The sequence below is a fragment of the Schistocerca cancellata genome, chromosome 1 (assembly GCF_023864275.1).
Source record: "Schistocerca cancellata isolate TAMUIC-IGC-003103 chromosome 1, iqSchCanc2.1, whole genome shotgun sequence".
In the NCBI taxonomy this organism is placed as follows: domain Eukaryota; kingdom Metazoa; phylum Arthropoda; class Insecta; order Orthoptera; family Acrididae; genus Schistocerca; species Schistocerca cancellata.
The window spans coordinates 801,483,074-801,509,380 of NC_064626.1; the positions used below are offsets into that span (position 1 = coordinate 801,483,074).

General features: G+C 36.9%; 1 protein-coding gene across 1 annotated transcript in view; it reads right to left on the reverse strand.

The window, feature by feature from the left end:
* The window catches only part of LOC126187888 (WD repeat-containing protein 44), a 144,925-nt gene that overhangs the window by 22,996 nt on the left and 95,622 nt on the right, over positions 1 to 26,307 (reverse strand). The window contains exons 5-6 of the mRNA XM_049929242.1: positions 14,982 to 15,122; positions 1,621 to 1,884 (exon numbers count right to left, since the gene is read on the reverse strand). Coding sequence (XP_049785199.1) covers positions 1,621 to 1,884; positions 14,982 to 15,122 — 405 coding nt within the window. The remainder of the gene's footprint in view (positions 1 to 1,620; positions 1,885 to 14,981; positions 15,123 to 26,307) is intronic.

The following is a 26,307-nucleotide window of genomic DNA, read 5'->3' on the forward strand; positions in this document are numbered from 1 at the left end:
ATTGACAGGAAGTGGAAACGTCTAAGCAGGAATGGCTAGAGGACAAATGCAAGGCTGTAGAAGCTTGAATGACTATGGGAAGGATAGATGCACCAGATGGAAAATTTAAGAAACCTATGGAGGAAAGATCAGTAACGTGTATGAAAAAATAGGAGCCCATATGGTAAGCCAGTATTAAGTAAGAAGGGAAAGCCGAAAGGTGGAAGGGATATACAAAAAAGGGCTATACAATGGAAATAAATTCTAATATATTATCATAGAAAGGGAAGAAGTAGTATGGGATGGGGCATGTGACACAGTGAGTTCATCTTTATGAAACAGGATACATAAAGCTTTGCTAGTATGTTCAATCGATACAATACATAGATATTCCACAAATTTCAATTTGGGCCAATTACAGCTCTTACTCTGTGTTAATGATCTATCGGTCATTCCATGTGAATCAACAGGCAGAATTATTCCTTTTCTGCAGATAGAACAAGTTTTATTGTCAAGCTGACCAAAGCAGGTTTCATAAGGAAAATAGTAAACATGTTTGTACTACAGTTATTAAATGGTACTGCACAAATGCACTCACTTTAAACTTTGAAAAAACTACAGCTTATTCAGTTTGTTAGTGTCAAAAATACCCACCCTTTATTTATGCAGGTTATCCACAAAAACAAAGAACACCATAGAAAGTTGTAAGTTCTTGGATTGCATACACTGGAACTAGTGCAGTACGCTTGCTAAAACATTTAGGTTCAGCTAATTTTGCCCTAACAATAACTGCCAACTTTGGGGACCTAGAAATCAGTAAGTTATCAGTTTTCATGTCTTGTCATACACTGATTCACTAATGTATAATTCCCCCCCCCCCTCTCTCCCCCCACAAACACACAATCCTGGCACTGCAGAGTCCTTAGTTTTCTTTACTCCTTCCATGGTTTGTACTCTAGTTAGGACTTTCCAATTTCATACTTAGTATGAAGCTTTTGCTTTTGATGTATGAACAGAGGCCTCTACACATGTTACAGCAATCAAATTCGAACTTTGGTCTAAATGTGTGTTGCATCTATCTCACGAAACACTGATTACAATTTGACGTAGGTACTTACATGTTAAATGCAAGTGACATTCTTCATTGCAAATTAAAAACATTAAACAAATGAACATAATACCATGAGCCGCCTAATTTTCAAGTTTTAAAGGATATCTGATCTGCAAAATAACATTGATCGTAAGAAAAACAAGCATCAAGCAAATACTGCTTGACTGCATTGATTTTATATAATGGCCATAAAATAAGTATTTACATGAAGAAGAAAGGGGAAGAAAATAGAACGGAGGCATTCAGTGTTGGTCCCAATGGTGAGGATAAATATATTTACTGTTCTGTTCAGATGCCAAATTTGAGGAAATGTTTATTATAAATTAAGGAATGTTGATAAATAATCCAACTATCCCTCAGAGTAACAGCCACAGTTTTCAACAAGATACAACAAGTATAAAATAACAATTATTGTAAATATAATCGCATGTAATCTGTGCCTAAGGGATAGGAAAACAATTTCCAATTTATACCCATCACTATAGTGTGAACTCCTATTTGAACTGCTCTTGCAAACTGATGGTGCTTACCAGATCTGAAAGCTGCTTTCCAGAATCGGTGCGAGTGCGCACAATCATATTCAGCTGTGACATTACTCCACGTTCATCACCCGCAGATCTACGCCGTTCACGAGATCCTCGTGGAGTTGCAACATGGCTGGCTTGACGAGATCCGAGAGATCCAGCTGGACTTGGACATGATAGTGTACGTGCGCCAGTTAATTCTGCCTTCAGCTTCTCCAATCGCTCTTTTTCTTCCTGTGATGGGCCCTCTGCCTTTGCTCGTTCCTCATCCTATTATAAGAGATAAAAAAAACAACGTCTCTTTTAAATGAAGATTTCAAAAGAATCTCTGACATTAAAATAAATTTACATGTTTAAAATGGCATGCTATCATATTTTGTTCAACTATGTGCTTGCACGAAAGATGTACTTATCCCAGAAAAAAATAATAAGAATTGCCTGCAATGTCAGTTCGAGAACTTTGTGTGGAGTATTGTTTAAGCAACTCAGAATATCTATGCCCTCACAATACATATTTCATCATGAAATCGTGGTAAATAATAAAGACTCATTCAAAAGGAACTTTAGTATGAACTCAGCGAATGCACTGCAGTAAAACTGCATTTCAGTAACATTTCCTTACCAATCGCATGGAAGGTGCTCTTGCATGGAAGGTGCTTACTATTCTGTATGTTTCACTATCAATGCCAAACTAATTTCATTATGTACAAAAATCTTGAAAGTAATTTACAATCTTCTTCTGTACTGAGTGATTTAAAAGCATAACACAAACACCCCCTTTTTCAGGACCCCGTAGCTCTGTCTCAGGTGATCATATACAAAGCAAGAAAATAAAGAAATAAAAAATTACAACAGAAAAAGAGAAATGTAAAGCTTTAAAAAAATAAATAAATAAAGAGAGAGAGAGAGAGAGAGAGAGAACACTGATAAAGCTATCTAAAGATTTGAGGAAGAAGGAATCTGGTGGTGTTAAGTTTTGGGCTGGCAGTGACACCGAGGATAAATAAATGTAACGTAACAATATGCATATAAATAGGTGTAAAAAATTCGCTTCTGCCCAATTATGCTATTGGTGACAAATCCCTGGGAACAGTAACCACTGTAAAATACCTAGGAGTAATAATCCTGAGTGACAAAGAGGAATGACTACCTAAAAAATTGTATGAAAGGCAGGTTCCCAGCTGAGATTCACACAATGAAACTTAAGAAACATAATCCATTCGTGAAAGAAGTTACTTACAAAACAATTGTTGGACTGATTCTTGAGTTTTGCTCATCAGTCTGGGGCTCTTACCAGTTTGGATCAATAGAAGGGACAGATGAGATCCACTGAAGACAGGCATGTATAGTCACAGGATCATTTAGTCAGCCTGAGAATACTAAACAAAATCCCCATGGAAAATCCTACGAGATGGAATAGTCTGCATTTCAGAGGTTTTCTATTGGAAGTCTGAGAGTGTACATTCTGGGAAGAGTCAGGTAACATATGTTGTCAAATCACCACAACAAGAAAATCTGAGAAACGTGAGGTAATAATGACATTTACCTACAGTCACACTTCTCGTGCCCCATTCGCGAATGGAACAAAGAAGGGAAAAACAGATGCCTATAGATGGAGACGTCCCGTTTACAGTAATGTAACTGGAGACAAACACCAATTTGGATTAGGCAGAAAATTAGCTTCAACCTTTGTAGTGGAACTACTCCAGCATTTGCCTTAAGTCTGTGGGTTTCACCTGCTAAACTTGGCAGAGCTGGACAGAGAAACCCAACTAGTTGATGTAACTCATCTATTTGTATCACAAACACACTACAAGCAAGTATAGCACAAGACATTATCTTTGTGAATCTCTAGACGAATGTATCTTCTGAAGCCATCTTTCAAAATATGAGTTTGAAATGAACTCGGCACTTTGGATTTGAACTGATCTTGGAATTTATTTAGATGATTCACATTACTCATTTATTTTGTGAATATTATCCAAACAAGAAAATCTGATGAGATTTTAAGGAAAAATGGAATATATACAAGTATAATAAGGATAGGGAGGTGCTTATTTGGAATAGTATTACATATGTCATGTTCCCTTGGCATTAATAATGGTGTACATAAAGTCACCAATGTGTTACAAAACCTTCACTGAAGAAAAAGATGGGGAAGGCTGAGGTCTGCAAGAGGATGGAAAGAGAAGGAAGATACAAAAATTTGAGGTTTACATATGAAAGGAGGATGGGAGATATCATTAAGAAAACACGTATGACAGGAACAAGAAATTGTGTTCTCTGTAGATTCATTTCATTATTCAAGCTTATCGAAATGTTTGTAAGAAACACTTTTAAATAACAATGAGGGGTGATGTGACCAGCAATCCAGTGTTTTAAAGTATTCATGAGAAGTATAGAACATCTTTGAGTACAAATTTCTTAAATTAATTCCATTAGTGGTTTCAATCATTATGATCATCAGCAGATTGATCTAAAAAAGAAAGGAAGTGCATGTTTATGAGTGGTTTTATGGGATTTACAACAGTAAAAGTAGTGGCTGACAAATAACATACCTGCACTTTATACTTAGTAGGAGCAAATAAAAGTTTTAGCTGTAACTGACTGTCACAAGATATAAAAATTTTATATAGCTCTGATGAACACTCATGTGACATTCCCATCCATAGCTATGAGGAGACAGGTATGTTATTTATCAGACAGCTCTTAGGTTATGTAAATCAGCACTACTCCGTATATACTTATACTGCTGTAATTTATTATAATTCTCTTACCCATAAATATGTACATCTATTTTTTAAGATCAAACTGATGATGACTGCAATTGATAATTGAATTAAATAAAAAAAAACTGAGATCAATTATTGTTCTAGTTTCTATGCATACTTAAACATGTCACCCATCATCATCATCATCATCATCATCATCTAAAAGTGTTTTCTCTAACGGATGGGTATATCTGCATCACACAGCTCCTTCCCAGTAATGTAACTGTCCCATTTTCATATCACATTTCCTGGTCAAATAAAGGTAAATAATTAATTGTTTCACAAGCAGACTATGAAAACTGGTGTAGTAATTACAGAACAATGACAAAACAATTAAGACATGTTGTCTTCTTTGTTTTTTTGGCCATTCCTGTACATAGGGAAAGATTCTATAAAATACTTAAAAGACTAAGTGAGTTATGAGAAAATTGTGTTACAGCAACAAGGATCTTAAAGGAACTGAATGGAAATGTACATTCTTGCCTATTAATTTTTGCAGGATTATGCCTAATTCTTTCCTTCTCCCACAGCTAACCATTACTGAAATAATAATAATAATAATAATAATAATAATAATAATAATAATAAACTGGAAAGGAACTGGCTTGTGTACAGCTTTTGATCAGCACACAGATGTCTGTAATAACTTCAGCAGATAAAACTCATGATAGATTCAAACTGCAAACAAGACTGGGACTTCTACTGCACATACTGTAGTTGGCATTAGTGATTTCTTTATTATTTACAATTACAGCCTATTATCTGACTTAATTAGATAACTCACTCAACCCAAATATTTGTGTTTAAAAATTATGGAAAACAATTATTAATACGCTACATATTAGTACAGCAAAAAAAAAAAAAACCACCACCCCACCCTTTCACAGATCAGTACTAAACAAAAGTACAAAACAAATAATCAAAATAAAGTATGGGGGAAAATTATTTATTAGGGTAATCACATCCTTGGAGAAATAATATATCTGAACTATTGAAGGTTCTTTTCTGCAACTGAATCTGTTCTGAAACCACTGTGGTCAACAGCGATTGTTTGCTGAATTCTAGAACATATCAGCAATTCTGCCTTAAAAGCCACAATAATGTGCTGACACAAAAAAAGGAGATGCACTGCCTTTCACAGTTTCCTTCAGTTGTCACTGACTTCAGTTACCTCTTCTTTGTCTGTGCAGAATATTGACTGGCATGTGTTATTTAACATATCTACACTTATGCCACATTTCGATTCTTTCTTCTTGGATCACGCTGTTGCAGTAGAGGTTTCAGTTTCTCTCTTTGTTTTTATAATTTAACTGCCTCAATACAAATACAAGATACTCCTCTAGAAGGGATTCTAATGATAAGCATAAACAATGCCATTTCTCCATGAACACCCTCTGTCACTACTTGAGCTTTCAAATATGTGTCAGGCAGCAAAGGCCTTCCTGGGCAATTAAACAGATCTCATTTCTTCACAGTTACCCTTCTTGGACCTGTATTCTGTCTTTATGTGGACCTTTACCATGGTGTCCTAGGTTTCCCTTTCAGTAAGGATACAGCATATGTGATATTATCATCATTTAATGTCATTCCACACCCAACCTTATAGCCTTTCACAAAACCTGTCACTGTCATACTAACTAGACTGATGTTTATGTTTGAAATCGTCCTGACTCTTTACTCATAGAATGGCAGATTACAGGGCCTACACTGAGCTCCACAATAGATGTCATACACAAAAGACTTAGTCTATTACAGATGAATAATATCACTGAATTGAAAATTACACAGAAACCATGATACAACTCATCTTTTCATTTAATACTTACAGTGCTTGTGGTTAGTACAGAGATAAGTAATTACTGATACTTTCATAATGGTGACCTTAAATATACACTGGAGCCATGTATTTCAGATTCTTTTGCCAACAGCAGTTTGATAACAAAATAGTCCATGGGTGTGTCCAACGTTCACAATGATCAATCCTGTCACCATCATCAGGTGCACTGAACAGTTGGTAGTACACTTGTGAATTATTTTATCACCAAATCTGCTGTGAGAAACTGAAGAACCACAGCAGTTGGATTGATAAGCTAAATGTCACCAGCATGAGTGGCACCCATTCTAAAAGAATTATTCTTTTTTTCACCATGAGCAATGGAGGAAATTTCTTTGAGAATACCAGTAACTCTTGCTAGGAAAATGTCAGATTATCAAACAATCAACCTAAAAAATGCTTCCATCCAACACTTCAACACCACAACAGTTTTGTCACTGTAAGGGCCTTGTTTTGTACAACTTTTGGTGCCATAGGACATTATCTTTTGGTGATTATGTGTGCAGTTACTGGCATTCTGGGGACGTTTCCTCCTTAGTATATGGTCCTCAGAGACAACACATCAAAGTTCAGCCCTTCTGTCCCCTTTTGAACATCATGCAATATGCTGGCACTTTTCATCGCTTTAAGCTTTCCTATTCTGATCTGTCCTCCTTCCATTATGAACAGGTATATATTAAACAATTTAGCCATAGACATACATAATCCTATAAATCATCACGAAGTGCTTGGATAATGTAGCAGAGGAATATAATTAATTTCTTCTGGCAGAAAGTTATTTCAAAAGGCTTTCCAGGTGATTCACATCTGTGTATAGTCAATTGTTTATGTTGAGATCAATTCTATGTATAAATCAACTATACGAAAATTAATATACTCGCTTTAGTAGATACCTGGTACATACTGCTCACTTTTTGGCAGAAATTTCTTGCTCTCCTGGTGTTTCTTCTTCTCGTGGGTGATTTCTATATACACACATTCAGGCCAGCCATTAATATTAGGTTTGAGTATTAATTATTATGAAGATTTGTAACTTCAGAACTGCAAATATGTTGCTACCACAGATATGATTCTCATTGCTGTACTGTATTTACAAGTCACTGACACTGTGTGTGAGCAGTTAAGTGCTTTTGCACTCAGGGACAAAACAGTCTTTTTGAGGCAATGTATGGACATAACTACTTTTAGAGAAGGAGGAGATGTTAGTACACTTATGGGACAATTATTTCAAGGCAATAATGAGAAAGAGATGTTCTTTGTCAATTAATCCACACAAGTGTGGCTGTACTTGTCAATTATTATCTACACATAATATAAGTTCAAGCTCCCCCACCGTTTTTGTGTCTGTACGTGGAGACTAGTCTCAGGAACTACTGTAGGGATTTTGATAAGGTTTTCACTGGTAGACTGGCTGATTAATGAGAAATGTTTGTATATATATTTTATTGGCACTACACCAGCTAAGCCACAGGTACTTAGTGCTGCCTGTGCAAAGCCAGGGCAGCTTACTAGTCTGGATAACTCCACTAGAGATGCCAGTAATCTATTTGGTCATATACATCCTTCCTATTTAAATGATTGATAATTTACAACGGTACAATTTGAAAGCCAAATAGTATGATGATTTTACAATTACCTTCAGTGGTGCCTTCCCTTGTAACAAGTTCTTATGATTTGACCAATGCCAAAGCTCCTCAAATTATCTGAATACTCATTTAGTTTTGATGTAAATACAGAATATAAGTGAAATCAATGTTAAGTGCTGTGCAGTTAATACGATTTATCATACAATGGTAAAACATACCAGTTAACACATTCGAGCAGAAGGCATATATAGTCAATATTTTATTTGTATCAGTATCACCTACACCACTATGGTATGTTGTAAACAGTTATCTTTTACACTGAGTGTGTGTCAAACATCTTTCATCACTTTTATATTTTGTCTACATCAACAATTTTATTTCTTTAGTGATCTTTTTAACCTAGCAAGATTTGGGCCATCAGGCCATCTCTTACATCTAACAACACATTCTAGATATTTTACATTGTATATAATGCAATAAGCATGTGATACTAAATTTAGAAAATAAAAGTTACGAAAGTATAGATAAAAAAATTAAGTAAGGTAGGTTTTTAAATATGAGTGCTAGCAGCATAGGGCTTGGAGAAAGCGATGGACAAGGGAAGGAAAAATGAATGTAACAACACACAGTTAAAGAATGTATGGGAGGAGAAGGTGGTGCAACTCAGAGAAAGGAAATGGGAAAGAAGCATAACTATGAGAAGGTCGTATCATCAGCTTTGCTACCTGTCAGAGGGGAAGGTGGCCGTATATATTACATTTGAGGAAGCTCTATGAGGATTGCAGAAGGAAGTGCTGCAACTTCTTAAAAGTTGCAGGCACTGAACTGTGCCAAAAGTACAGGGCTGTTTGTTCCAGAGGCGGACAGCAGTGACAGCAAAGTAGTTTGCAGATGTTTTTGCTTCACAAATGGACACAGCTAGTAAGAGGGATCAGACCTCGTGCTTATATTATGATGCTATGAAAGATGCTAAAACTCTGAAGCGAAGTACACGGGTACTTGCAGACTGAAGAGCCGATAAAGTAGTCTAGCGTGTGGTAGTCACGCAACTTGTCTGGCTGCAACCACGCTAATTGGGCATATAGAGCACTGACATAGTCATATTTAGGAATGTTGCAGGTGTAACAATATAATGAAAAGAATAGTTGCTACTCACCATAAATCGGAGATGCCGAGTCACAAAAGGCACAACAGAGAGACTGTCATAAAGTTAGATTTCAGCCAGCAACGCCTTTGTCAAAAATACACAAATAAATATTCATGCACATGTAACTCACACTATTTCCATTATATCATAGCATTCCATCCTGAATTTATTTAATGTTGCAGATGCAATGCACACAAGCATTCATAGTTGGCTCTAATCGTCTTGCATTTTTGCTGCTCGTACCATGTTGAATTACAGAACATTAGTGAAGGTTCTGTAGAATGAGTGACTGCACTAGTTTCCATTTCACATCCTGTGAAAATGTGTTCTGTAACTTTTTGAGAGTATACAGGCAAGCAGAAGTCTTTGACACATTCTCTGCCCAGTTTAAATGCTCATCCAAAGTTACACGCAAGTTCATCACTGTTTTCTGATATGGTGCTGGGATGCCATCAAGTCGAATGGGAGGGCAGCTGATTGCGGAATTCTGAACTTATTAATTTCTGGTGGGATACTGGGATGAATCGTAAGACAGTGTGCCACACTTCCATTTATCAAGTGCAGCATAGACCTGTGCTCTTGATCAGAGTGTCTATTTTCCACTATCCTGTATGAAACACTCAATTAATATTTTACCTAATAAAGCTATAAGCAGCCGACCAGTTGCAATGGATAAAGAAATTCTTTACTTAGGTTTCGACAAATATAAATTTGTCTTCTTCAGAAGGTAACAATTTTACATTAGTAAGCTCTAATGTACCATTGCCGTTTTTACAATTGTCGGCATAGAACCATGTGTCAAAAATAAAATATAGCCCTAGAATTAGGGTTTGTCACGTTAATATAAAATGTACGTGAAACCGTTGCTGTTGTGCAGCTATGTTTAAAACATCAATGTTTCACCATCATGATTCCCTTTCATTTATGCCCTAAATAAAGGTCCATCTTAGCCCTATCCTCCTGAATTACTCGCGAGTAAAATGTTGCAAAATGTACAAACATCACACCACAGACACTAAGATAAGCTGTCTGAACTCAAGTGTCTGCGTGCAGGTATCAGGGTGCCCGTGGATACAAGTGGACTTAGGTGGGCAAACAGGTCATGCACAGGCAGTAAGGGAGCCTGGTTGCAGTCTACATGATAGTATGCCTTAGCTGAGTGCCTGCGAACATGTGTGTCGCATATATGCAAAACAAGATGTGCAAAATGACTACTTGGTGAATGTCTACCCAAGCTGCACCAGCGAAAATGCAAGTAGAAAGGTTGTCACAGGCGTCCGGGCCCACTGGGGCAGAGGTGGAACAGCCTGGATTAGACGATGCCACTTTCCGATGACTGGTAATACTGAAATGCTCTCTTGCTACCACAGTCACAGAAATTCACAAATATTAATAATTAAGTATTAATGTGGATCACCAACATGAGTTCAACATATGTCAGTCTTTTCCACAAATTAACAAAATTAGAAAAAGGATAGATTGCTAATCACTATAAAGATGACATACTGAGCTGCAAACAGTCACAATAAAAAGATTTACACATTGAGCATTCGGTCAAAGCTTTCTTCAGGAAAAAAAACAACACACACACACACACACACACACACACACACACACACACACAAAATCGCATGTACAAATGATCACTACCTCTGGCTGCTCCTCCTAGAATGCATTGTCAAGCACAAGCAGAAGTATGGAGGGGGGCAAGGAAGAGGGTGGATAGCAGGGTATGGGTGAGGGGAGAGCAGTCAGCACTACTTGGTGAAGTGCGCATGGACTAGGTGGCAGTATAAACCTGCCAGGCACACTATTGAGGTGCTGCCAGGCACACTGCTGAGGTGCTGCCTTGTACTGTCATCCGTCCCGCTTTCTCACCCCACTATGAGTTGCTGCTTCTGCTGTATGTGAAACAGTTGCATTCCAGCCATAGATAGTGGTCATTTGTGCGTGATGTATGCTTGCTTGTGTGTGTGTGTGTGTGTGTGTGTGTGTGTGTGTGCGTGCGTGCGTGTAACTCAAAGTATCACCTTTACAGTGAGTAGCCATCTATCCTTTACCTAATACGCAGTGGTTAGCACACTGGACTCGCATTCGGGAGGACGACGGTTCAATCCCGTCTCCAGCCATCCTGATTTAGGTTTTCTGTGATTTCCCTAAATCGTTTCAGGCAAATGCCGGGATGGTCCCTTTGAAAGGGCACGGCTGATTTCCTTCCCCATCCTTCCCTAACCCGAGCTTGCGCTCCGTCTCTAATGACCTCGTTGTCGACGGGGCGTTAAACACTAACCTCCTCCTCCTCCTTTACCTAATATTGTTGACATTACATGTGGAAGCCATTTCCTTTGTCACCATGAAATGCATTTTTACATCACACAACACTGATTTGATTCAAATTTAACCATAACTTTAACTGAAGTACTACAGACACTTACTTATGGATATTCACTTCATCTCCTTTCAACTTTTCACAGATTTCTGCTTCATCTTCCTTTTGACTTATAATGAGCTCCTGAATAGCAATGTTTTTACACTGTAAATCATTTCACTGCTTTAATTCTACTGTTCTTTTAGTAATCCATATTTCTGCAAACACTCTGTGATTAAGGTACTTTTTTCCTGTCCACTGTATCTCGACAAATATAAAATTCCATCAATAACATCTTACATACACTTGTGCATGTTTTACCATGGGTTAGGATATTCAAAAATCTGTTAATGTAAAGCATTGTATAACAAATAAGGAGCTAGATGAAATGTATTCCTCAAGGAATAATTAAAATAGAAAATGAAACAGTATTTGTCGGTATATCAGAAATACGTAAATAAATAAATAAAAACTGAATACAATGTGACATCATAAAATCGTCTTGTAAACATAAAAACGCAATTACTTAAAATAAAAATAACCTTTTGCCAGTAGGAATGAGATAATACAATGGCTAAACAAATCATATTCTTTTGCATCCTGCCTTTTTTTCCCCTGTTTGTTTACCATCTCTGATCAAGTAACAAATTTCATTCTTCTTCTTCCTTTGTTTTTCCATGCTGTCTTCGATTGCTTATTTCTTGTGCTTTCAAAGATGTCTAAATTTAGCATCTTGTTTTTAAAACAATTTTTATTACTTCTAGTTCTTTTCTTATTTCTGTAATCCATGCTATTGTTGATCCGTTTTACCAGAAATACAGGAATATTTGTTTTGTTAGCCTGTTCTCATTCATTCAGTACAGGCGTCCAAAGAAGATTAAATTTTTTTGCTTTGCTATTACTTTTGATATTTTCTCCATGTTTTGCAGATCTCCTCATTACTTCTCGTCTTCCAGCCATCTGAAGTTGGTACTGTAACCATTATTATTCTAATAATTCATCTTTCAAGTATATCTATTCTGTCTAGCTTACAATTCATCATTAAGCAGTCACATCTAAATATCTGGTCTTACCACTGTGGTACTGTGTTTTAGTTTTGTTTTACTAAATGTGCATTTCTTGTCTGTGTTATCTCTCAAATCATATGCCCTTTCCATTTTACTAACTACTACATCTATTGCAAATTTTTCTAATTTATTCTTCTATATAGTTTATATAATATATTTACATTTACTAACTCATTAATTTTAAACATTTGTGTTATGAATTTTAATGCTTTTTTATATTTGGCATAATAAAATTATTTCCTTTTCTATTTTATTTTTAATGTTTTCTTCATTCACTCACATCCCATTCTGTGCAAGCCCTCTGCACTGTGTTTAGGGGCCAGAATGATTTGTTGACATTTATTTTATTAATTTCTATCTCAGATTCTCTATACAATAAGATGTCAGTTTTTCCTCTGTCTTTGAAGGAGTTACATCAGTTACTTTTATCTTACAGTGTAATGTTACTAAATTTTCGAAAGCCTGCTCAGCTAGCCACATGGTCTAATGCACTGCTTCCCAAGCGGCAAGGCATGCCAGTCCCCGGCACGAATCCGCCTGGCAGATTAGTGTCAAGGTCCAGTGTGCCGGCCAGCCTGGATGGTTTTTAAGGCGGTTTTCCATCTGCAACAGTGAATGCGAGCTGGTTGCCCTTATTCTGCCTCACTATGCAGGCGATTGCTTCACAAACACTGTCTCCACATACGCGTACAACATAATTACTCTACCACGCAAACATTGGGGTTACACTCATCTGGTATGAGATGTTCCTGGGGGAGGGGAGGGGGGGGGGGGTTCCATTGGGGGCTGAACTGCACAATAACCCTGGGTTCGGTGTGGGGCAGCAGTTGGGTGGGTGGGTGGACTGCTGTGGCCTGTTGTGAGGTTGTGAACCACTGAGGGCTACGTCGGGATGTAGCCTCTCTGTTGTTTCTATGTCCCTGGTTCAATACAGAATACCCAAGTTTTTGATAGTCCTGATGAAAGAAAGCTGGCATCATATGTCAGCCTTTTCCATGTACGAAGTCTTTCAGATGACTTTGCACTCCTTCAAGATGGATACTGCACTGATCTATAACAGCTCCACAGAATTTACAGACATCTTAACAATTAGTGCTAAGGTAATCTGAGGATAAAATAGTTTCCATGGAGCTGCTTTTAGTCCAAAATAAGCTAATTTCAAACTTCTTCGTCAGATACCTAGCCATTATAATTATTTTGCAGAAAACAATAAATAACAACAGAACTGCAACTAAATTTGGCCAGCATTACTTTCTAAACATATCAACTTGTAACATATAATTACATTTTTAAGAGGAAAAATTTTAAGCATTCGCACAATTTAATGTGGCCAGCAGCAGCCGATGTTGGGTGGAGACATACACTACGACACTGTGGAAATGTTGCTTGCTTTGCCCGAAATTACCTCATGGAACAGTTGCATTCACTTTTAGCTTCTGCAGTTGGCTTTTGCAGCATGTGTCCTAAGCAAATTCCATTTCATTACTCTGGCCTTTATACACTACTGTTTACCTTAAACTGTAATGTAACCCTTTACTTAATTATCATCCAAACTTTAATGTAAACCTTTACTGGACATGAAACCAGTAAGCTAGTGAAAATGGCAACAGACCTTGTTTTCACTAACGTAATCTTTGCCTTATCCTCTATCACTAGAACAGAACTATACAGTCTGCCACCTTCCAAAGCACTGAAGTTCTTGTTTAAAAAGTGTCAGCTGTTAATGCATGATAACTACGGTGTGGCTCACAAGCATTGGGGGGGGGGGGGGGGGGCAATCCAGTCACAGAAATTTCTCAACTTTGGGTTTTCAGTGAATGTGGGAAGAATTAATTATCTGTGGCACAGCTGGTTGTTAGTGAAATGAAATATAAAATGTAATTACATAGATAAAAAAAATCTACTCACCAATTGGCAGCAGGAGAACACATATATAAAATAAAGGTTTCACTTACGCAAGTTCTTGGAGCAAGTGGCTACTACTTCTGGAAGAAGGGTTGAAGGAGAAGAAAGGGTGGTGAAGAAAAAGGACTGGAGAGGTCTAGAAAAAGCGGTACAAGGTAGAGTTCGGAAAAGTCACCCAGAAGGGGAAACTTACCAGACAGGATGGATAAAAAAAGACAGGCTGAGTAGATTTTTTATCTGTCAACTATATTATATTGTCAAAAACTGATTATATTTGCTGAAATATAAAATGTGTAGCACAAAAACTTAATTATTTCAATCAGTATCTGCACAACTGCAGTCTTAACAAAAACATTGTTTATGATTGATGAAATAAAATAACTGGGTGTGTGGAGCTAAGGACATAAGCTCCCTTTTCTGCAGTTTACAAAATGTTAGATAAAGTATAAAAAACTTGCGGTGAAGGCACAAAGAAAAACATTTTAAATATGACATTCATTAAGCATTATCATTGTAATTATATAAAATCAAAATCTGACACATCAGCTACTATAAACCTTTACTATCTGTGATTTCTAGGACTCATTCTATATTGAAATTAGTGCAGCACGATCTTCGAATCACCAAGTAAATGGTCACTGAGTAACCACAACTTTAGTATCTGTGTCTTAACAGTGTTATTTACCCACCTGTGGTTTAACAACATATTGCCCCTTTGTTGCAGAGCGAATATCCAAAGAATGCTCAAATTCCCTTGTTAATGATTCTATTGTACTAGCAGGGCTTGGTAGAGGTGGAGGTGGCAAGCATTTGTCTTCTGTGTTAGGAGGCTATCAAATGAAAAACTGCATGTTAGCAATATAAAAACACACTCAATTAAGGCTGGCAAAAATTTCCAAACACAAATAAAGAGCTAATAAATAAAATAGCATGCTTACACTATTACAGAAAAACAAAAAAATTAAATAAACTACTGCAGAGCGCACGTGCACACAATAGTTCCTTTTTCATGAAGGAAAACAGAACTGGCTGGGGCTTGTTTGAAGAGTAAGGCACGTCACTAATTGTTGAGCTAAGGTTGTGAAGCTGTCTTTTCCGCAGTTTATAAAATGTTACAGAAAGTATTAAATCTAGTTGTGGAGGGAGAAGTTGAAGGCATCTGTCTGAGCAGGAGGTCAAAGAAAAATCATTAACAAAACACAGTGCCAATTTCAATCTATAGAGTATAATAGGGCCAGAATGAGAGGTAAAGGTGATTTTTCTCAGAAAACTGGAAATAAGAATGCAATCACAGAATGAAAATAAAGAGAAAAAAATAAAAATTATTTGCAACTACGAGGGTGAAAGAATAAAAAAGTAAATAATAAAATAAGACAAACACCTCACAAAAAATGGAATGCAATTCAGGCTAATTGAGGTTAAGTCCGTGAGAGGAGCAGGCTACGAGGATATGTTGGAGGGCAGTTACCACCTCAGGAGTTCACAGAACTAGGAGACAACAGCCTTGTCACACTAGGTACACTGGTTCTTGCCCGGATCTAAATGGCCCTTACAGTGAAGCAGGCACTCAGGCGTACTGCACTGTGCAGCAACTGAGTATTGGATATCACCAATGCACACCATTGTGCATCCATTCATCCATTTTGCCAGTGAGGTTTTGCTCATCCATGAAGTTAGCTGGTAGCCAAATTTGATAAATCTGCAAGTTGCCCTATCTTTAATGTTGTACAATTACCAGCAGTGAGGTCAGTGTCGGGCGCATCGAATGTTTTGCAACGGGATGAGAGAACAGGCATTCCTCTACTCCCAGGAACTTTGCTGCATTTCTTGGTACAGTCAGTGAAGGTAACTCACTGAGACCCACATTCAAATTTTGGTTCACATTAAATAAACCAACCAACAAACAAACAAGAAATATCCCTCGTGGAAGATATACTGTGAATTTGTGGTACATGGCTCCACACAGTGCAGCCAACTCTTCAAGTGACAGAAATTTCTGAATGAAAAAGATTTATCCAGCATAATAGTAACACAGTTAATGACATGAAAAGTGCATTAACTTTCTGGTCATTCATTAATACACCAGCAAGTGAATACATCACAATTATACTGCTTTATAATATGCTGTCAGTGATACACAGCAGTGAAGTGTACCAAACCAATCCCTTTTCTATCGACACTACATACATCATTGACATCATCACTCCTACAAATTGAACACTTCTCAGCCATTGTTTACTGGAATGTATTTTACATAAAAGTTCACTTAAGATCTGCAAAAGTTCTCATTTAATAAAATAAAAATAACTCCACTATATAAACACAATCTCAGTGAAGTTATTTTGTCTACTGACACAAGAGAGGTGGACATGTAATGCTGAGGTGGTACAGATAGCCTGTAAACTGAAAATCTAGGAACACTAATAATGGGGCATCTAAACTTTCTCAGAAGAACACTACAGCTGCCACACAGGAGGATTAAGAATCAGTTCCCCATCTAGCAGTGTAGAACAGTGTGCAGAGATTCACATAAACTCTGTCAACATATGTTTCTTGTGTCAGTGTTGTTAGTAAATCATATCTGCATTCCATGTAGTATTAGTGCATTTTGAGGAAAATCAACGTCCCCCAGCATTTTTGTGCATGGTGTCGACAGTAATTCAAATGTGTGCTATGGAGGGTCAGCATAGTTTTGTGACATGCTGTGTAGTTGGTTTTTGTGACGTAACGGGATAGAGTGAGCGGGAAATCAGCTGCCAGCTGCTCGAACATCACTTTGCAGACCTATGCATGAACAATCCGGCAATTTACCTTCCCTCTTACTTCTATACTCCCCCCCCCTCCCCCTCCTTTTGACCATATTACACCCAGAAAATGTTTTATTCTTTAACATGGCTCTACTGCACTTAGATGTGGTACATACATTTAATATTTGTATTTAACCCACCTAATTTAAAGATAAACATTGATTTAATATTGTTAAAAGAATATTTCTAATAATCTTTGATTTTTCCATCCCCTGCAACATGGAAACTACTAGTTCTATAGAAAAAAAATGAATAGGACCTTTTTTGTAGGAAATTTAATGTATTTTAATTTTGTGATAGGAAACATTTTCATTGGGAGCCAAGGTTTTCAAGAAAAACATAAAAAAGTGACCTTTAAACCCCCCCATCCAAATGCCCACATTCCACTGACCAGGATTTTTAGTACATTGTTCAGGACACCCTCTCGTAGCATTGCGCAAAAATTTGTGACTACACAATTTTTTTCCCCAATTCTCCTTCATTTATTGGACTAAAATGAACAACATTTAAGGTGTGGCTACCTCTGAATCCTGTTGTTTACCAACTGACATGTTCACTCCACAACTTTCAATATAGGGATGGCTACCACCTAACTGGCAAAATGAATGAATGGAAACAGAACAACTGTCCATCTTAGGGTTATCCAATACCCTATTACAGTGCATACTTGGCAGCCTAACTCATGAGACCTGGTTGCCTCACTATACAAAATGGACTGGCTGGGTGGTCTGTCATAGTTCCCTGATCTCTTGAGACAGTAGTTTGCTGTTAGACATTTTCTTTCATTCTGCTGTTATCCTGGACTTAACCTCTGTTAGCCTACCCCACTCTGTTTCCTATATGCTGTTTGGTAGAATTCTGATATTTATTTTTTTTATTCTTGTTCCCCCTCATAATTGCAATCCCTTTTATTTATCCCCACCCTGTCCCCCAATATTTTAATTTTTGTATCGAATTGGACAAAGAGAAAATGAAAAAAGGACAGAATACTGCATCTTTACCTCTTATTCTGATACTACAATCTCTAACTGAATGTGGCAGAGTGCATATTAATGCACTTCCTTGACCTCTTGTTCTCTGTGATACATCTTTCTTCATCTTCACTTCCATTCATCAATGGAACACATGGTTCCCTCATACTCTGGTGTCTTGAGTGATCTGGTCCCCTTTCCAGCTTGACCCAACCAGTTATTTCCTCCCCAGTAAAGGAGCCTATTGTTCTGATAGCTGGGAGTGCTCTGCTCTATTTTAAGTGGTTTATTGGCAGCAGTGAGAATTGCACTTCTTGGGATTTAACCACTGGCCAATCTATGTGTGGGTCTGATCTGAATATTATTATTACTTTTTTTCTTCCCATTTGAACAACTTTTTTTAATATGAAATGGGTGTATTATGAGGAAAGGTGTTGATTTTATCAGATATAAAGGAAAAAGTTCATACAATACTGAGGTTTCAGCAAACATTTATTTTCTTGTGCCCAAGTTAAGTTTCTTTTGACATTTATTTTGAAAGAAGCTTTGGTTTTTCATACAAGTACATGACTCCGCAGGTTCTATTTTTCTTGACACTTCCAAATGAACAACCTGCGGCCAGAAACATTCGCAACCAATGTTATTTCCCCCTCAAGATCTGTCAGTCTTACCACAAGTTTCTTCCTATTTATTGTATCTCATTTGACACAAATAAAACCCCATTTAGATTGAAAAAGATGACAATGGTGATGATAAAAATGGCATGTATCAATAATACATTTTACATGTAATATGGCACTCTGAATACATTCTTAAACTATAATGAGGATTAAATACATTCAGGCAGTTCTAGAAAGATGAATTACAACAGGGTAATAATGGAATCAAGTCTTAAGCAATACAATTAAAGAGGAGTGTGGAAAAGAAATCATCATTTAACAAAGATATACGAAACATTCAAACGTAGGTGTGCATGAACAACAAAGTATACCTATGGGAAATCCCTATCAGAAATTGATGTGATAATATATTTCTAAAAAGCATCTAAGATGCTTGTCAACTTAAGTGAAACTGAATTAAACCTGTACAGTTAGTATTAACTTTTAAACAGAACAATATTCAAAACAATATGAAAAGGATCCCATTTGTAAGATCACATGACAAACATCTTTAAAAAAATTTCTCCTGTTTACATTTTCACCTGGTCACTTCACTTCATTGAGTTTAGAAATTGTGCAAATAACTAATTTAAGAGAATGTGTGTAATAAATGAACAAATTGGTATTGACAATGAGTGCACTATATATCTACTCCTGTGCTGCAAACTGTCTGTAGAACAACTGTGCAAAAGCTGTAAGTTTCAACAATATTTTCTTGGTCATTTTGTTAGACATTATATGTGCAGTGTAATGCTCAGTAAAGAATAATAACGCATGTTGCTGTGGGAGGGAGTACACTGATTTTAAAATAAAATAAAAATGAAATAAAAATTCATGCACGTGCAAGACAAGTCCTCTTGTATCTCTAAGCACCATAAACAAACTGGTACATGCACATGCATCTGCGCACAAGTAGCTCTAATCCAAAAAAACCAAGAGAAATCCATATGAATATTATTATGTCAAGGCTATATTCATTCTCCCTTAACTAAGTTCCAGTATGATGTCACATATATAAGACGTATATACAAAAAGGTCAAGCTCATCATCCGAAGGTTGGTTTGAGCACCACAGCACTTTATTAGGTATGGTCTTATTTGAACTTACCTAGTCAGTTATAATGGGAGTCACAGTTTAATGTTGATTCTGATAAATGGCCCAACTTGGCATTATATACCCAAGTCATTGCCAGAGATGACAAATGCAGTAAATGATAGAAAAAAAACTTAGGGTCAACTCAGGTTTCAACTCCAGGTCTTTGAATTTGTAGTGTAACACTTAGCCAGCATATTACACATGAAGCATATAGGGCAATAAAAGCATCTGCTGCATTAACCACATTATGATAGATTTCTGACAAGTAAAGAATGTGAGCAACCACCTAGGAGGGCAATCAACAAACTACTGATTACATGTTAACAAAACCTAAGTACATGAACTGCAGCTTCCAGGATAAACCACTTGTATGTTGAGACTACAATCAGATATAAGCTGAATAAACTGGGAAACTATCAATGAAAAGTCACCCAGAATTGCAGATGACTAAGTCCAAGGTAAATGAGAAACTGGAAGTAATGGCCCCTAAGTTGTACTCTAAGAATTTCTTGAGGCAGAATTTCTTTTGTTCTCCACATCTTTACCCTACTTTAACCTTCGTCTTTTACTCTCACTGAAGAAATAGCCAGCACAAAAATCTGAGATATTGCTTTAGCATTTTTGAACATGGCTTTCTTTCAGCAACCTTATATATATTTCAGTGGATATATAATACAGCCAACCAGTTGCAAATAATTTTTTAGTACATTGATATACATTTTGATATCTCCAAGGGTGTCTTCATCAGAATGAAATTTTAAAATTCCTATAAAATAATACAAAGAAAACACAGAATGGTTTACTTCCATAAAATTACATTGCGAGAAGGCCTTCTTGCAATGTAGTTTTACTTAAGGAACCATTCTATGTTAAGACTTTTTTCATCTTGGTTAATGTTTTTGTCAAACTTATTTTTCTTTGTGTTATTTTACAGGAATTTTAAAATTTCATTCTGATGAAGACATCATGAGATGTGTCAAAACCTAGGTCCATGTATTCAACAATTATTTGCAACTGGATGGTTATTTCTCCAGGCATTGCTTTAGCTTGTTTTTTCGTCAGACAGGCATGAGCTCAAGCTATGGCAACTGATAATGGGGACTCTACTAATGTTTAATTACACTTCATTTTTTTTCCAGATAATTACTTTTGAATGTCATAAATAATTATCTACAAAGTAGTACTATCTAATTATATTTAACTGCTTGAACTTAACCTATGAAAGTTGAGATGCTGGGTGCACCTAACAGATACATATTTGGTTCTATAGGACTTCAAAGTGTTCTGGAAGTTAATCTGTAGCACAATTATCAAAATTACAGACAGACTATCATAGTGTGTCTTAAATTATCACATATTTTACAAATGCTGTTAATTCCTGTTAAATTGACTGCCACGTTACAAAAGCATGTCAAAAAATTTAAAGTATCATTAAATTAGCTTCCTGGAAACTACTTTCTGGAAAATCAGCAAAAAAAGTAGTTGTAACAACTTTTGCATAGTGGTAAAGAATTGTTTGACCTTTTTACCTGAATGGCAATCAGTATCAGTATAACCATCACTATTTAGATTGTTATATTATTCTCACTTGTGGCTAGAAAACAAAGGCATTAACAACATCCTGTTCAATGTACCCCAAGCCAAAATGTGAGGCATTTTTATTATATTAATTTTACAAAAAAGAGTGCCTTTTCAGCTTGTCACCTTACCACTGATGCAGTAACAATCTACTGCTTCATGGCAGCATAGGCCTTATCATTGTCAGCAAAGTCACTCTGCCAATCAAATCACATAGGGCTCTCAGAACTAAGGCTATAAAATGGAGCTTTCTTCTGTTCCACATCACTGCCAGAGCACACAACTAGCCTAATCCTCCTTACCTTTTAACTTCTCTTTCCCTCTAAGATGGCTCACTGATTATTGGAGTTAGTTTCTCTCACACTACTCTTGCAGAGCAGAAGCTTGCTGTGTGGACATATTATTGCAATGGATTTACCCACACATAGTTGCTGAGGTCAAGCAAGCTCTGTCGACGGTGCTACAGAAGGCCATATGACTACTGTTTCTATGCGAGGAGGTCTAGCAATTCATCCAACCCCCCACACGTTAAATCCCACTCTATGTGCATTCATTGTCAAAGTGTAACAATTGTTTGATCATTATCAAAGTGTGCTGCACTATTTGCAAACACCTAAGCTACAAAACATATGAGTGTTTGGAACTGACATGTGCCTAAGACTGGACACAAGAGACTGAAAAGACTGAAATGTCTGAATTTACAGTCACTCGGCTAATCAAATAGGTTACCGAGGCACTCGAGGGAATGCGTAGATGAATGCAAATAAGGGTAACCTGAACAGAGCAGTTCTGCCAATGCCATGCACTCGCATCCTACAGAGCAACTTGAGTGAAAGAGGTAGGATTCACCCATGTTGCAAACTTAACCTTTCAAGGTAAACTCAATGGTAGATAGTGTACCTTTATCAATGATAGAGGTGCAGAAATAAGTGTGTTGTTTGTTAAACCTGCCGATGGTAGAGAAGTAAAACCACCATGTTGTAGACAGTGTGGATTGGGGAAAAAAAGGTAATTTACCCAACACACTTGCAAAATGTGGAAATGGAATTAAACAGTAGGAAGTATCAGTTAACATTTGAAATGCTGTGGAAGTATGACCATGATTTCGATGCCATCTTACACAAAGTTGATTTCTGAATACAGAAAGTCCAAACTGGAGGAAATGTCCACCATTTTGGTAATGTCCCCACTATAAGGACACGAGACAGTCCTAAATGAATGACTGCATTCCAACCACCCACAAAACTACTTCCCACAGACTTGATCTTAAACAAAGCCAAGAAAATATCAGACCGTACAAGAAAAATTCTTTAGTAAGAGGTAAAGAAATATTTTTCAAGACCAGATATTTTCCTAATCAACCCACTAAAAAGCAATTAAGTTCCAGATGATAAGCAGATGCATTTGAAGAATGATTTATTTCGACAAAGTGTGTTGGAAAAGAGTATTTTTTTGTCATTGAGCATAGATAATTTTGGAAGCAGAGACACTGAAATTCCCTGCAGTACAATATTTGCCAGACTACAGGACATAAATGCTGATATAGCAGGAAACAAACAGCTTGAAAGAACAGTTTACATTAATTCTACCTTAGTTATGGCACATATACAAGCAGAAATTAGAAAGAAAGCTGAACACTTGTGTAAGGCAGATCACAATGTATTGTAGCCCATTCCAGCCAAATCTACAACCTTGTTTGAAGAAAAGAAATGACTTCCAGCAACCTCAACATACCAAGAGATTCCTATGGGTCGTGCTAGCCCTAAGTAGCTATCTATCTTTTCCTAATTAGCTGACATTCCTACCTGGAGTTTCTACTGTTTGAAATTTTTCACCAACTTTGATATGATAACCAGTTACCGTCAAATACTGATAACTACGAAAGAACTGGAAAAGACAACCTCAGGTGTGCACTCTGGGCAATACAAAAATCTACAATGTTTTGGTTGTTTTACTTTTATGAGTTTTAAAGCCGACTGACCATGTGTGTAGTGTAGATGGACGAGAGAACTGTCTTTCCAAGAACGATGAGAGAGCACGTAGTCTGGCTTAGAAACATACTAATTCATATTACTGATGCTAATCTAAATTTGAAATTAGGAAAGGGCAGTTTCATGCAATCAAAAGTGCACTATCTAGTCCGTACACTTGCAACAGATGGTATCAAGACCAGACCACCAGTTAACAGATGCAGCGGAATATTTTCCAACACTAAGAAATGTTAAAGAATTGCAATCACTAGTTGGGTAAGCAAATTACTATGAACATTTCTAAGAGAAATATACAGCCCCACCATGAAACCTCTTGCAAAATAACCAAAGACGGGAAATTCTTTTGCCTCGGCAGCAGACTGCAAGAGTGCCACGTTAAAAGTACGGAAAATTTTAGAAGTCACCTATCTTTGTGTATCCACTTTGTAGTAGGCTATGTTCAGAGTCAAATACAAGTTGGTGAAGAAAATCAATTACTTATGCACCATAGTAGCTGAATCAAGATGAGCAGAACTTCAGCATCAGAGAAAAGGAACTTCTGGCACTTGTTTTTGGCATTCATTACTTTTGGTATTACCTATATGGGCAACAGTTCATGGTAATTACTGAGAATGCTATTCTACAATAGCTAGTAAGTTTAAAATACCCAGCAGACTTGTTACGTGGGCCTCAAAACTCAGTGAATATGACTAGATATTCAAATACAAGCTGGGAAAATTGTATTGAACACAGAGGCCTTCAGTAGGAAAATTAAGATGTTGCATGTAGATGATGTGTTTATTGAGGCATTATAGGCACAAGACTTTGATGTTGAGTGTGAGAAATTGGCTATCTGAATGGATTTTGTTACAAAAGATGATGTTTTATATAAGAAAATGCCTCTTGCAGAACAGATAATAGTTCCAAAGACTATCTGCAAGCGCGTATTGGAGAAATGCCACATTAGCACAGAGGCATGTCCTAATGGGGAAAATGGACATTACAGGCTGTTGCTGGTCGTCACATCCAACAGAAGATGTACAGGATTACATTAAAAACTGTCTCCCTTGGGCTAAGAGAGTGCAAGAATGAAGACCAAAGATACCTCTACAACCTTATTTGAGGCATCAGGACCTTCTGAAATTGTAGCACTTGATACATTCAAAACAGTCCTGTTAACAACCCAAAATAACATATGTTTTATCTATCACTGACCAGTTTCCTCACTATCTTAATATGATGCCAGTTGAGGACATGAGCGCTGATATGGTTGTGAAAGGATTTGTCACTATTTAGTACTACAGTTCGCAAGTCCAGAGACCAACATCACAGGATAAACTTTATGCCCAATCTTATGGTATAGGTACACCAACTACTTAAAATAAAGAACTGGAGAATTATGCCATTTCAAACTATGAGTAACAGCAAACATTAAACTGTAGTCCAAATGTTGTGATACTATGTGAACAGCTTGAGCTCCAAACGGGATCATTCACTGTGATTTCACTGTACAATGCCAGGATGTACAAAACCGCATTTGATTTCCTATAAGGCGATTTACTTACATCTGCTATCAATGGTTCTGTCATACATTTGCATTATTCCACTATGTTGAGACACTGTTGTTACCTAGTTTTAAGCATTTTCAGTATGACAAAGTTATGTTAAAAGTTTACAAAACTCTGAAAATTCGTGCAACAAAAGAGCAGCTCTTAAGTCACTACCATAGAGAAGGCTGCTACATTGTTTTTGCAGGAATCTGCAGAAAAAAAGATCTCTCTCTCTGACACAAACATATACTGTCTAATTGCTGCTGAATAAGTGCAACCCACCGTGATGCTACATGACCTGCCTCCAAGTACATATTTGTGACAATTCACCATCTTTTGTAGACTGTTTGCCACTGGAATAAAGAAGTTCTGCAGTTACTGTTGTTTCCTTTTCTAGTTTTATGTATGTTTCCAGGGCACACATCACATATATATTAGCACCCATTTCTTTTTTTTTTTTATCCATTTCCACTGCAGATATGTTTCTTCACGAGAAAGTTTGCCTCGAGTTTATAAATAATCTTGCCTATACAGCACATCATATACCTCATCTAATCCCTTTTGTAAACATGCATGCTTTTGTACGATCAATCTCACAGATATGCTCTGAGTTTCGATCAGCCTGGTCAACAGTCCAGAATGTGGAGGGTTTGCTATGATGAAATTTTATGCAAAAGGAATCTTGCTCCCTAAGAGTATAGTTCTACTGCTGGAAACTAAACTCTTATCTGAAGGAAGCTTTTAAGCCTGACTCCTGAAGAATGATATGGAAACTGTATGAGTTTATTTGACTTCCTACGCATTATTTGTCACATTAATTTCTGATATTACCTGCATTCTTCTCCATCCACAACTTTTGCTTTTGTCACCCTACTGTGAATTCAGAACATTTCATGTACTTCTTTGAGGCTACGATATGTCATAATGCATATATTTGCTTGTTCTTTGCTGTCATTACAACAACGCAAGACTTTTTTTAAGAAGAAGAAGAAGAAGAAGAAGAAGAAGAAGAAGAACACTGTCTGTGCTGGAAAATACAACACTGCCAATTGATTTTTCCAATACACTGACTATTACCAAAAGTACCCTATTAGCTCTGGTCATTTCTTTTATTGTCCAATGATAAGGTTTTATTTTTCTTATGTCTGAAGTTAGAGTTTCTTATTTTACATAATAATATTGAGTTCATTAATTTGTATCTCTATTTGATTTTTGGTGTTACTTTGTTTGATCCAGCAAAATTCCTAACAATATTTTGTAAGTTTACGGAAGGTACTGGCAGTAGCACATATTAGGCATCGTAACTAGTGACGCTTGGCATTTTAGAGAACCAATCAGTATCCAGCACAGTAGCTGCAGTGCACTATGCACACTACTCACGGATC